The 13,822-nt window shown below is 50.1% G+C and overlaps 1 protein-coding gene across 1 annotated transcript; it reads right to left on the reverse strand.

Moving 5' to 3' along the window:
* Window positions 1-11,644: 11,644 nt before the first annotated feature.
* Window positions 11,645-12,987, reverse strand: EXOSC6 (exosome component 6). Its single transcript, XM_010990296.3, has one exon. The coding sequence runs from the start codon at window positions 12,940-12,942 to the stop codon at window positions 12,124-12,126; it is 819 nt and encodes a 272-aa protein (XP_010988598.2). The 5' UTR covers window positions 12,943-12,987; the 3' UTR covers window positions 11,645-12,123.
* Window positions 12,988-13,822: the final 835 nt, after the last annotated feature.

Below are 13,822 nucleotides of genomic sequence, written 5' to 3' on the forward strand. Positions count from 1 at the left end.
CATACATGAACATACATATATTCATTTTCATATTCTTTTTCACCGTAAGCTACTACAAGATATTTAATATATTTCCCTGTGCTATACAGTATAAATAAACTTGTTTATTTATTTTATATATACCAGTCAGTATCTGCAAATCTCAAATTCCCAGTTTATCCCTTCCCACCCTTCTCGCCCCTGGCAACCACAAGTCTGTATTCTGTCTGTGAGTCTGTTCCTGTTTTATATATAAGTTCATTTGTATTTTTTTTTTTTTAGATTCCACATATGAGTGATATCATATGGTATTTTTCTTTCTCTTTCTGGCTTACTTCACTTAGAATGACATTCTCCAGGGACATCCATTTGTTGCTGCAAATGACATTATTTTATCATTTTTTATGGCTGTATTACTCTAAGTGCTGTGATAGTTCTCTGTGCCTCATTTTGTCTTTTCAGCTCTTCTTCTAACTTTTAAAACTATTTGTAATCTTTATTTTCTAGTGAAAACTAGGAAGCAGGAAGTTGTGAACTGTCTGTCATGTATTAGCATCCTGTGGAAAGCTAGTATACTTATAAATACACTTCATAATTTCCAGAAGTATTTTCTTGACTGTAAAATTTTGTAATGTGGCACAAAACATGTTTATTAAGAGATTCAAATAACTTTGTCTCTTTGTAAAAATTAAAAAGCCAAAAATAGATAAACTATGTTTAGCATTTAACATTTACCTTACTTGAAAATGATTTAGATTCAATGAATATCCTTTATTTAATTTAAATTAGTATAAATTTTGATCTTATGTTTATTTTAAAACCTTGGTTTTTTTGGTAATGTACAATAGGATAAATATAATTAACACTGCTGTTATGTTATAAATGAAAGTTGTTAAGAGAGTAAATCCCAAGAGTTCTCATCCAAAGGAAAAAAAAATTTTTCTATTTCTTTAATGTGAAATGACGGATATTCAGTAAACTTACTGTGGTAATCATTTCATGACGCATATACGTCAAATCATTATGCGGTCCACAAACTTATACAGCGATGAATGTCAACTATATCACTAAAACTGGAAGAAAAAATACTTGTTTTTGACAATTATGCTTGGATTAGACACTAAATAGCTAACCATAATCTTAAGTTCTTTTCTTTTTTTTTAAATTTTTCTTTTTCAAAAATTTATTTGGAGGGTAATTAGGTTGTTCATTTATTTATTTTAATTTTTTAAGATTTTTGATGAGGTACCAGGGATTGAACCCACAACCTTGTGCATGCTAAGCATGTGTTCTACCACTGAGCTATATCCTCCCCATTAAGTTATTTTCTTGCTGACAGATTTTGAAACAAAAAATGCATGAGCCTTTTTAATTAGTAAACCCAGGCAGAAAAAGTTGCATATTTGCATTATACTCAATACTGACAACTCTGAAGATATGCTTGTTTTTATTTGCCAAAAAACTTCAACTAGCTTTTATCTATCAACAATTATTCCAGATCATACAAACTTGAAAAACATTTGAGTTAATTTCTGTATTTCTGATAGTATACTTGATTTATAAATTCTTAATTTTCTTTTAAGCCAGCTAAATACAGCTCCTTACAAATTAATTTTGGCAACACCATGTGAAGGTAGAAAAATATCACATACCTATAACATACACACACAGACATACATAATATACCAACAGACATAAAGATTTTACTTTTTAAAAAAATTTTTAGCCATTCCCCAGGTATAAATTCAGATCCAAATTACTTTTCTGGCAGATGGAGTTAAGGTTATCTGATCAGATGGCAACAGGTTTTTGTCTGTTTGTCTGTTTTGGGGGGTTTTTTTGGTCTGTTTTTAATTGAAGTTTAGTTGATTTACAATGTTGTGTTTTTTCTGGTGTACAATGATTCAGTTATATACATGTATATATTCTTTTTCATATTCTTTTTCATTATAAATTATTAGAAGATACTGAATGCCATTCCCTGTGATATACATTAGTACTTTGTTTATTTTATATATAGTAGTTTGTATCTGCTAATCCCAAAGTCCTAATTTATCCCTCCCTCTGTTCTCCACTATTTCCCCTTTGGTAACCATAAGTTTGTTTTCTATATCTGAGTGTCTCTTTCTGTTTTGTAAATAAGTTCCTTTGTGCCATTTGTTTAGATCCCACATATAAGTGATATTAGGATATTTGTCTTTCTCTGACTTACTTCACTTAGTATGATAATCTCTAGGTCCATCCATGTTGCTGCAAATGACATTATTTCACTCATTTTTTATAGCTGAGTAATATTTCATTGTCTATATATACACCACATCTACTTTATCCATTCATCTGTTGATGGACCCTTAGCTTGCTTCCATGTCTTGGCTGTTGTAAACAGTGCTGCTTTGAACATCAGGGTGCATGTAACTTTTTGAATTAGAGTTTTTGTCTTTTCCGTATATATGTACAGGAGTGGGATTGCTGGATCATATGGTAAGTCTCTTTTTAGTTTTTTAGGGAACCTCCATACTGTCCTCCATAGTGACTGCATCAATTTAAATTCCCATCAACAGTGCGGGAGGGTTAGCTTTTCTTCACACCGTCCCTAGCATTTATTATTTGTAGACTTTTTCATGATGGCCATTCTGACTGGTGTGAGGTGATACCTTGTAGTTTTGAATTGCATTTCTCTGATAATTAGTGATATTGAGCATCTTAAAGATCTTTTCATTTGCATGCTGTAAGAATCCCTTAGAGTTTTTTTAAAACTTATTTTATCTTTTAGAAAATTCTGCATACCAATCAAAAAATGCATTATGCTGTCTCTAAGAAATTTAGAATCCTCTCTTTTAAGGGTTCCCCTTTAGGTGGACTTATCTAAAACAAAGTTTCCCTGGAATGGCCATTATAACTCCAAGTTATCTAAAAGTTCACCCATTTTTCCAGAAAGGCATAAGATGCTGGTTGAAGGATTAGGTGGAACCTATCTTGCCTTTGGTTTTCCTAAAATGTCTTAATTGTGTCATAATTTTAAAAATTATGTTTCCCAATAGCTGTTTTAAAACACTAGGACTCACGTGTTTCCCATTTTGAACAAGATGGGTGACTTACCAGGAAGCTTCATGAAAACAGATCTCTATAAAGCTAGGGAACTCAAAACACAAGAACAGAGCTCAGACCCAGGAGAAAACTTACCCTAAAACTCCAGGGTTAGCAAGAAAGCAGTGAGTTCAGTGAACTCTGTCGGTACCAACACCTGCTTGCTCACCAGCCTCCAAGTCATTAGGTGGTACTCTGGATCCCACTTCTGATACCATGCAATGTCAACCTTAAAAATAAAAAAGCCAGTTATTTTACCAGCAAAGTGGGTTTATTTGGGAATAGCAGAGAATTGCCACTTAGGACAGGCCAGCTATGGTGAATCATAGGCAAGCCTGGAGAATAAAGGAGAGGGGCTTGCTTTTACTAGGTTTTAGAGGGAAATTGGGAGTTTTTTTGAATAAAAGCTCATTGCAGAAGGATGAGACTTTGAAGTTGTGGCAGTTTCTCATTGGTTTCAAGTGGTGGTTAGAGAATTGTTGCTGGGGTAAGAAGGATCTTCCTTCTTTTCTGAAAAAGCAAAAGATAAAATCTGCATGTGATTAATGTCCTCTCGACAAAATCATTCTTCATTCTTCCTGCTGGTTATGCAAGCTGCAACGAGTGGTACACGTGTGAGTTCCCCTTTCAGGGCTTCTCGACTCCATTTTAACTAAGGTTTCCTTTATCTTTACAGTCCTCATGGACTACTGCCCTACATGTTGGACATGGCTGTGATTTTCTGTCCCCTCTGGACATTGCAAGTATGAAAGTCAAAGGAACAGACACAGAAAGCCAGACGACGTGGAAGTATAGGTGTTTTCTTGGTGTATGGGTATTTGTTTAATGTGTTCTTGAGTGGATATATCAGGGTCACAAATGGAAGAGAAGGTCCAAGGATGGGGGTACAGAATCGCCAACTTCCTCTCAATTGAACCCTTGATCTGGATTGTCAAACCCTCAGGGGCATCGTTGTTGGTCTCCTTGTTCCTCACCATGAGCAAGCAGGTGCTGTATACATGCTGCTGGTGACTGTGTTGCAGGAAGTCTTGTGAAAAGGAAAAGGAGAAGGCTCACAGTTGTTACCGTATGACAGCTAAAAGTGGGCCATGGATGATGATCATAGATTCAGGAAGAAAAGGGGTGGGCTCAAGGAGGGGCCTCCGAGTCACAGGTGAAACTCTGAGGTCTGATTCGAACCCACAAATGAAGCCGGAATTGATTTAATGCAGTTCCACTCATTTATTTAGCAGATATCAACTGAGCACTTACTAAGTGGCCAGGCCCTAAGTGAGCTGTGGGTATACAGCAACGAGCAGGATTCCCCTCCGTCTTGTCTCCTGAGAGAGCGTAGAGCTATGTGCTCAGAGGGTGAACACTGAAGGAGCCGAGAAAGGAGACCATCCGGTGGCCGGGGACTGGTGCACAGACGGCTGCCGGGCTTGACTTCTCAGCCCTCCCCTAAGTCAAATTCAGTGACTCTTGACTCCTCCACCTCCAAGAGAGTGGGCAGTGGGGCGTCCTCTTCCCAGCCCAAGTGGACTGCTTGCTTTGTTTCTCACTCAGAGCCACCCTGGCCTTTTCAGACACAGCCAACCCAGGGGCTTAGACCAGAGGCAGCTGTGGGGCGTGGGCCAGGCAGCAGGCAGGCCTGTGGGCGGGCAGACAGGCAGCAGAACACTCAAGAATTAACCTGGACCAGGGCTGGAAGTCTCCTCAGAGGATCACGGACATATCCCCTCCTGCCTTTTGACGGTACCACCCCCAAATTTCAAGGCCTGGGCGATGGGCTTGAGTCTCATGGTCAGTTTGAGGAAACAGTAAAGCGCCCTCCCCACCCCCGGGTTTTGTTGTTGTTGTGAGGTGAGCCAAAGGGACTGTTTGTCTCAGCGTCATGGTCCCCTCAGGATGGAGGTGGCCCCTCTGGAGCGGGAGCCCAGCCCTGAATAGCTGGGCCCAGGGTCCAGAGGCCAGGCCGGGCTGCCAACTGACCAAGGACAGGCGCTCTGCTGCGATGCCTCTCAGGGGTCACTGCCCACTGCCTCAGAGCTGAAAAGCAGGGAAGAGTCAGTCAGGAGGCAAATGGGGTCCATGTGCTCTTGGCCCGTTCCTCCTGCACCCCTCCCTCCCTCCAGCTCTGCCCCACTCTCTGGCTCTCTTCAGATTTAGCCATGGCTCAGGAGCTGAAGCCCAGCCCTGCCCCGCCAGGCCAGAAGAGGCCATGGGACACAGCCATCTCCTGGTGAGTCTGTCTGGGGTTGCCTGCTGGGGATGGAGACTGATCGCTAGCTTGTTTGGGGCCCTGGGCTCTCCTGGGGCAGAACAAGGACCCCAGGAGACTTGTTCACTGAGTTGTACCCCCAGCCAACTCAGGCTGCCAGTCCTACTCACTGTGGTACCAAAGGAGGTCCTAACTCCCTCTGCCACAAGTTTTGTCTGTAAATGCGGGAGGGGTCCATCCAATTCACTCCAAGCCCCTTCTAGCTGACGTAACCCAGCCACCATCCTGCTGGTGGTGTCCCCACCCCTGGCCTGGACCCTGGGTTGTGGGTCCTTCAAGGAGAGCCTCACCTGTTGGGTCCTTGGGGCTTTTTCTGAGTAAAGGTGTTTGGGAAGTAGCAAATGGGAAACTTTCTGGATGAAATCTTGTCTCTTACTTGGGAAGCTTAAAGAAATTTTAAAGAAACCTTCAAACATTTTCAGAAAGGAGCTTACCAACCTCTGCCAGCCAACGTGCCATTTTCACAGGCGTAACGAGGGTGTGTGTAACCCCAGCGGCCCCTTCATCCCCTCAGCAAGGCATGTGTGATAGCTGCACTCAGCTCCTGGCCCCATCTGTGGGCACTTGGGTGGGTTCTGTCTTACCAGCAATGGAGGCGAGGAGGCAGTGAGGCAGGTGGTTGCTGTTAGGAAAAGCATTGTGTAAACACCCTGGCAAAGGTTCTGATTTCTTTTGGGTCTCATACCCCCAGAGGTGGGATGGCAAGGCTGGGTGGGGGCTGCTGTGAGAAACCTCTGCACCTCCAGGTTGACCTGGGAAGAGATTAGGCCAAATCTCTCCCTCAAAGTGGCAGCTTGTGGACGGCTTTTTCATTGTTTTGGGCTGATGGTAGATGTGTACTCATAGGTAACTCCTAGTTTTTTAAACTTGGGTTTCTTTAGTGATGCAGAACTGCACATGCAGTGTGTTGGTTTGCCTCACATCTCCTGTGGTAGCTTCTTGTCTGGAGGTTGACAGGGTTCTGTAAATATTTGTCAGATATGAGGAAAGTGGTTCCTTCCCATCATTCTCTCCTGTTTCTTCACATGGCCACTTTGAGGCTGGGTGAACCCCTCCTCAGTTCTTCATTTCCAGTTGCCTTCTTCAGATTTCATGTCTACCCAACCCCCACAACACCCTCTTGCCTAGCAGGCTCAGACCCAATCCTGTAGGTACAGGTAGGGGAACAGGGAAGCAATGAGGAGTAATGGCAGCTGTGTTGCAGGAGCTCTGACTCTATTCAAAGGGGCACCTGACATTCAAGGCCCGGGGCAGAGGTGGCCTCCTTAAGACCCATGTGTCCTCAGGGGACCCCACTGGGGAAAATGAAGCCCTTCCCTGGAGGCTAGGGCAGCATGTCTGGGGCAGCAGGCTGTAGCTGTGGCTCTGAACCCTTGGGATGGTGTCCTGAAGGTCGGGGACGGGGTTCTTATGGTTCCTGAGCTGCTGGATGACTTCTCCATAAGAACTGGTCACGTCCAGGCCATGTGCCTTGGGTCTCAAAATGGCATTTGTCAACCTGGAAGGAAAGGTTTGTGGTGGAAGGATTGCCCTAGGTCCCCTTCCCCCACCACCCTCACCCTTGGCCCTGAGGACACTGGAGAAGGTGGCTTGACCTCTGCCCACAGCACTTGGTGCGTTTTATTTCTCTTTTTGTGGGAAGCCCCAGTTTGCAGACTGTAATTAGCCCAGACCAGGGAATGAATGTGGCTGCGAATCCTGGGCAACCAGGCAGCTGCCCCATGGGAAAAGAGGGTCAAGGCCACACTGCCAGGGCACAGGCATCAGACCTAGCTGATGACTGGGGACAGAGGCAGAGCAGGGAGGACCTCAGGCCGGGAGGGTCCCCCTAAACGCAGCAAGCTGTAGCAGTGAATATGGCCTAACCCCTTCCTCCTAACTCCATCCTGCCCTCGTCTCAACTCAGGTAGCTCCCAAGTCTGTGCTCATCGATCAGTGATTTACCATTTCTTTACTGTTAATTTTTGGGTACTTTAAAAAGTCATTTTATGGAAAAACATAAAGGGGCAAAGAAAAGATACACCTCACGCATTGGCCGGTAATCGAACCTGGGCCTCCCACATGGCAGGCAAGAATTCTACCACTGAACCACCAGTGCTCTGGCATACAGTGTCTCGCCACAGCAGGTAAGGCTGTCAGCTATTGGCTCCCAGGCTGTGTCTAATCTCTGCCAAAGTTTCAAGCCCAGTCCAAGAGAGGGGCCACCAAGGGAGCCTGAACAAGTGAAAATTTTCTCAAGTGGTTGTGTTCAGCTGAGACTCATCACCTTGAGTTTTGTCCTGCCCCCAGCCCTCCTGTCTTGGTTTGCCCTGGTCCTCAGAGGGCTGCCTGTTTCCTGCACCGCGCCCTGATCCCCAGGCCCCGGACCCGGACCTGGACCCCGCAGCGCCAAAGGGGTGGGTATAGGCTCTCCCAACGCTCTGCTGGCTCGCTTCCCTTTCTCCAAGGATGATCCTCCCACCACCGGAATCAGCATCCCTGCTGCTCTGGGGCCGCCCACCCAGACTTCCTGAGGCGGAAAGCAGGGACGAGGGTGGCCGGAAATCTCATCAGCAGGCCTGGGGATCTCTCGAGATGAAAGAGAAGCAACCCTGAACGTCCTCCATTCCCCCTCAGTGCCCTCCATAGACCTAGCCCCTCGTGGGCTGGGCCTGAGCTGGGGGTGTGGGTGCCCAGTACCAGGAAGTTACTTAAAAAACTTTACCGCCCCCAGCATGCAGTCCCTCTCCTCCCCCTTAACTCCTCACTTGCCTCAGCCCAAGCTGCAGGCTTTACCTGAACCTCCTGCAGCTGTATCCCCACAGAGCCTTCCTGCTCAGGCCAAAGCCAGTTCTCTCTCTGCACCAGTTCCCTGGAGGTGCCTGAGAACAGGGATGAGACCAGGCAGTGAGAACTTCTTGGGACCTTCCAGGTTCAGCCTCTCTCCCACTGCCTGGAGCGAAGGGGAAAGTGGCCTGGCAAGGCACTAACCATGGCTGGACTTGCATCCTGGGAATTCCCACACAAGGATTAAAGGCTCTCACACCCTCTCCATGGCTTTAGGCCCTGACTTAATTCTTCCCTTTCATCCTTTGCCAGACTAAGAACCAGACTAAGATCAGTAGTGCCTGGGTCAGGCAGAGGAGCCTTTGGAGGGCCCGGATCTGGCTGGCAATTGCCCCTCCTGCCACCTGGAGCCACCCAGAAGGTGCCTGTATCAGAGGCCAGCTATGGGGAAGTTGGTTTGCTGTGGTCTCCAAAGTGACCTTGGTCAAGTCTCTATACAGGAGCTCTTCTGGTGGAGATTCTTGGGATTCCAAGGAAAAGCTGCATACCTCAGCTCCTGCAAATTAAACTGCCGTCTGCGCAAGGGCTCTGGCCCTGGCCCATTCCCATTTATCTCTGTCACAGCAGGAACTATGACCTGGACTACGAGCTGTACAGGGAAGACATCCCCTACAGGTAGGTCCCCTGCCCCCTTGATCCTCTGGGCAAGCAGGTGGGGCAAGTTGGCCTGACTCCCCGTCTGTCCTGTCTCAGTAGGGTGTATGAGTACCAAAGGATCCCTCCACTAATCAACGGCGTGCCTATCAAGATCCGGAGAACCCACGTGGGCACGGGGCTCAGGAGCAACTTTAGTCCCCACAAGGCCCCCAGGAACAGCCACCTGCCCCCAGGGCAGATAAAGCGTGAGTGGGCACAGCCCTCATCTGCAGGGTTGGGGGAAGCTGGGCGGCTCTTAGCAGTGAGGGCAGGCTCAGGAATCCTGGCAGCACTGCCCTCTGCCCCCTGAGCCTGGGAGGCACCAACTCTGGCCCCTCTCCCAGCAGTGCAGACTGAGGAGCTGCACTCCATCAGGGGAGAGCTGAGCCAGATCAAAGCCCAGGTGGACCGCCTACTGGAGAGTGTGGAGCGCATGGACCAGCAAAGGGACTGGCTTCCAGGTCAGGCACCCGCAAGTGTGGGCCTAGTCCACGTGCTCAGCAGGCTCCAGGTTTTCCCACTCCTGAAGGTACCAGGGACACCTGGGGTCCTGCCTCGGGCTTTCCCTGTCTGCAGGGCTCTTTCCCACCCCATTTCCCTCCCTCTGGCTGTTCTTGTGGGTTCTAAGTTGTACTACAACCCCTCACCCACTCAGCATCTGTCTGGAGTCAGACCAGTGTCCCAGCTTATCCCCTTCTTGCCCTCCCCGGCTCTAGACACCCTAGATCAGTGATAGGCATCAAGTGGCCTCCAAACCCAGCCACTGACCAGTGACTCTCCCGGTACAGGGACAGAGGGCTGTGAAGAGAACAGGGGCTCCGAGAGGGAGGGTTCCTCATTCAGAACCACTGAATCCCAGCAGGAGCCCAGGAGTCAGAAGGCCCATCCAGAGGCGGACAGCGCTCAGTAGAACATGGACCCCAAGGATGTAGTGAGTGGTCTTGCACCTCCCCTTATCCTCATCCTCGTGTTTGGGTCCTTGAGGCCTCGCTATGAGCAAGGGAAGGACTTGGGTTTGTGCAGGAGCCCACCATAGTGGTTGTGGGGAGGCATATGACTTCCATCACAGGCAATGCCTGGAAGATGGGGCTCTGTCCTGTTTCTTTTATCCCCTCCCAACTCAGGCTTAGTCAGTTCAGCTGGGCCAGGAGCTAATGCTGGGAGTGGAGCCAGTTCTGGGCTGAAACACTATCTCCTCCTGGAATGTGGGTGGAGAGGGGGCTTTGAACACTATAGAGGGAATATCACAAGTGTTCCTCAGAGCCCCAGACCCCTTACTTGAGAACCACCTGGTAAGCCTGCCCCTGCCCCCACTTGCTACCCCAGGGGCTTTGGGCTGTCTTGCATTGTACTATGCTCCCCAGAGAAGCTGGAGCACACTGACCTTCCTGGATTAAGAATATCCAAAACTGAACCTGATGATAGCCCTTTGTGCAGCTTGAAAAGGCATGAGCATTCCCTGCCCTACCATATCCTCCTTCCCTATTGGTGATCCCTGAGGTGGGCTAAGCTCCGCTATTGTTTGTGCCATCCTAGCAAGGCTGGGGCTGCTGGGGGTTGGCAGTGAGGAGTCTCCCTTCCTTCACCTGCCCAGCTCTGCTATTCCTTGGCCTACTGGGCTCCAAGATTGAGTCACATCCAGACTAGGCTAGATAGAGAAAGTGCCTTTTGTCTCATGGTTCTGGGTTCCCAGGTGTCAGGAACAATCTAGAGTAGCACTGAGCTGCCAAAGTTGCCAAGAAAGGGAGGTGGGGGTGGGAGACTGGGAGATGTTAGCAGATGGCCCTCCCTTTCCTAGCCAGGCCATGCCTTTCAGCCCTCTGGGCTAGAGTCCTGCTTCTGCTTCTCCTACAGGTGAAGAATCATACATCAGATCAGGAAGGCTGCCAGTAGAAGGTTGGAAACACCCTCACACCACTCACCCCTGCCCTGCCAGGCTCCTCAGCTCTAGGCACCTTCCTGAGGATTCATTTCTTGACTTGAGTGGTTTTTCAAAGGCCTCCCCGTGGCACCCATGCAATCCATTCTGGGGCAAGGGCAATGAAGTGGAGGCACAGCTCTGCCAGACCAGCCAGGAAGCCTCCCCCCAGTGCTGGCTTTAGTTTTGAAGGTCATTTCCAGATGACAGTCTGAGGACTGGCAGGGATGGGAGAGAGGAGGTCTGCCAACTGCCTAGCACCAGCTCACTATCCTCATAAAGCTGAGGCTCACTCTTGCAAGAACAGCTGGACAGCCCCCACCCCCACCCCCACCCCGCCCCAGAGCCCCAACAGCCCTCTGACTGCTGCTAGTGCTTCAGCTGCTCTTTTCCCCTCTCAAAGCCCCACCAGGGCTTTGACACCTGTCTGGGTGTCAATAGGGTATTATCATTTTTATGTCACTCCTATATTATTTCTTGCTGGTGAGGTATTATGTATTTCAGGTCTGCTTTAGAAATGTATTATGTCACTGAAAGAAAATAAAACTTGTATTTTTTCCCCTGGTCAAGGGTTCTTGGTGTGGTCCTTCAGCTGCCCCAGGCCAGCCCTTGCCAGAGAAGCTGAGCAGGCCCCTGAGACACACAAGCTCAGAAGCTCATACCAAGCCAGGCCAGAGAGGGGACCAAGCTGCCCTTCCTTCCTCCATTCCAGACCTAAGCACAAACCCACAAGGAAGATTCCACCTTTGTGGTCAGACTAGCCAGTTCTGCCCTAAAGAATGGCCAGACTGCATCTAGTTTCCCAACATCCAGAAACTCTCACTCCTAGCAGTTCAAATGCCCTCTCCCAGGAGCCAAGACTGAACCAGGGACACCATGACACGTTTAAGACAATGCTGTCTCAAGCCCTTGACACCAAGAGTCCAAGAACACACTACCCAGCTTAGAAGAGCTTTTTAAATCCTGTACCAAGAACAACAGAAGACCTTTTCAGATGTAAGAAGGCACAGCCCCCTTGACCAACTATTCTCTCAAAAGCAGCCCAATTATATAGGAGGGAGTCACTGGCTGGCCTGTATAGGGCCCATCCTTTACAAGACATCAGCTCCAGGTTCCGCTTTCCAGGCAAGTCCAGATGAAGTCCTTTCCAACTTGGGAGTCAGGCTGCATTCGCAAGTTTCCTTCAACGGTCGTGGCTGGGAGCCAACTCAAGTACAAAAGTTTCTTTAACGTAACAGTTTGTAAAAAATCGTTCCAACAGAGGTGTCCAGGTGCATCAATTCCAAGCGCGCCTCCCCAGATTCTCTCCTGTGCTCCGAGTTCTCAGCTCCCTACAGTCTGCAAGTCGACAGCGCGGGTCCTTTCGGTGACAGTGGCAGCTTGGTCCTGGGCGTCCGTCGTGGCCCAGGCTTCCAGTTCAGGGCGGCGCGGCGGTGCCCCTTCGGCGGGCGGCCCGCACCAAGCACTGCTGCAGAACGGGGTAGAGGCGCTGGCAGCCCTCGAGACCCAGGCGCACGGCCTCCGCCCAGCTTTCGGTAGGGCCACCCTCCCCGCTGCCCAGCAGCCCGGCCACCTGGTTGAGGACGGGCATGAGCGCCACGGTGAGGCTGGCGGCGGCGCGTTCCTCTTCGAGGAGCGTGGGATCCAGTAGCCAGATAGGCGCAGGCCCCGGCGCGCGGCTTAGGCCGCAGCCCACTACCAGGTCGTACATCTCGATGCCCGCATCGGCCAGGGCGAGCGAGGCGGCAGTGAGCGCAGCAGCCAGCGCAGAGCCGCCATCTTCTAGCAGTAGTGCGGACACCTCGAGCTGTGCGCGCGGGTAGCGGCCCAGGCGCACCGCCGGCTCCAGTGCCTCTTGCAGCGCCAGTGCCAGCTCGCGCTCTTCGCCGCCGCCTGGGGGAGCCCGGCGCCGACGGCCCGAGAAGGGCGCACGGCGGAAGTCGCAAAGCAGCCGGCCGCGCAACGCGGCCGGAGCCTCACCGCCCGCTCCGGCCGGGCCGCTGCCGCGCTCGCCGCCCTCGACCTGGCGCGGGCCAGACACGGCGCACAGAACCTTGGTGCCTCCCGCCTCCAGGTAGGCGGAGCCCTTCGCCTGGCTCAGCAGCCCCGCGCGCGCGTACACGGGACGCAGCCGTGTCGAGTCGCGAGAGGCTGGCTCCTCGTCTTCGTCAGCCGCGTATAGCTGAGGCGGCTGCGACTCTTCAGGCCCGCGGATGCGGCGGTGGTCCCCAGGCATGACGACGCCTGGTGTGCTAGCCGCTTCCGCCCGCTTAAAGCTCCGCGCCCGCGCGAAGACTGTCGGGATAGCGGCGGGCGGCGCCGTACTGCCCCCTGCCGTCTCGGAGGGAGAACGGCGAGCGCTGCAGAACCCGGGGGCCGCAGCCAGGACGCCCAGTTCTGAGTGGATGGGTGCATAGATGGACCGGGTTGGCCTGCAGAAGTGGGACCTGGACCGGCCCAAATGACCTCTAGCCACAGGACCAGGTAAGTCCAGGGCTTACGTCTTCTTCCTTCACTTGTGAAGGTTGTAGTTATTTTAATTTTGCATTTATTTGTGACTATTTTATGTACCCCACTGCCTGGCCCAAGAGGGCAGTGACGTTTTTGTCTTAGTCATTCTGTACATCAGTGCCCTGGCTGGCATAAATGCTTGTCAAGTGAATGAACGTAAGTGTGTCTCTCCTGCATTGGATTGTGTAAGCTCTTTGTACCGCTAGCACTTGTTGCTGCCAGGGCCTCAGCACCCTCCGTCTGCTTCTCATCCTCCAAGTGAGGCCAGCCCCTCAACCCCAGGCCTGTGACAGCCAGCCTCTGCTTCTCCTCCCAGCATAGATCTGCTTTTCCTCCTCCGAGTTAGCAGGGCTGAGACTGACCCTGGGCCCCAGAGCCAGCCTGCTGTACCCAGGGGACAGAAATCAGCCATAGCGAGCACAATCCAGTACCATACGCCACTGCTTCCAAACCCAGCTATCTTCAGACTTGGGTGGACACAGAACCAGGTCAGATTCTCTATCCTCACTGTCCAACTTAGGCCCAGGAACCAGCAATGATGTTTAAGCAGTTTAAGGAGTAGGGGGAAGCAACTGTATCCTAACACCTCCTATACCAAAGAACGC

The sequence above is a fragment of the Camelus dromedarius genome, chromosome 9 (genome assembly GCF_036321535.1).
Source record: "Camelus dromedarius isolate mCamDro1 chromosome 9, mCamDro1.pat, whole genome shotgun sequence".
NCBI lineage: Eukaryota > Metazoa > Chordata > Mammalia > Artiodactyla > Camelidae > Camelus > Camelus dromedarius.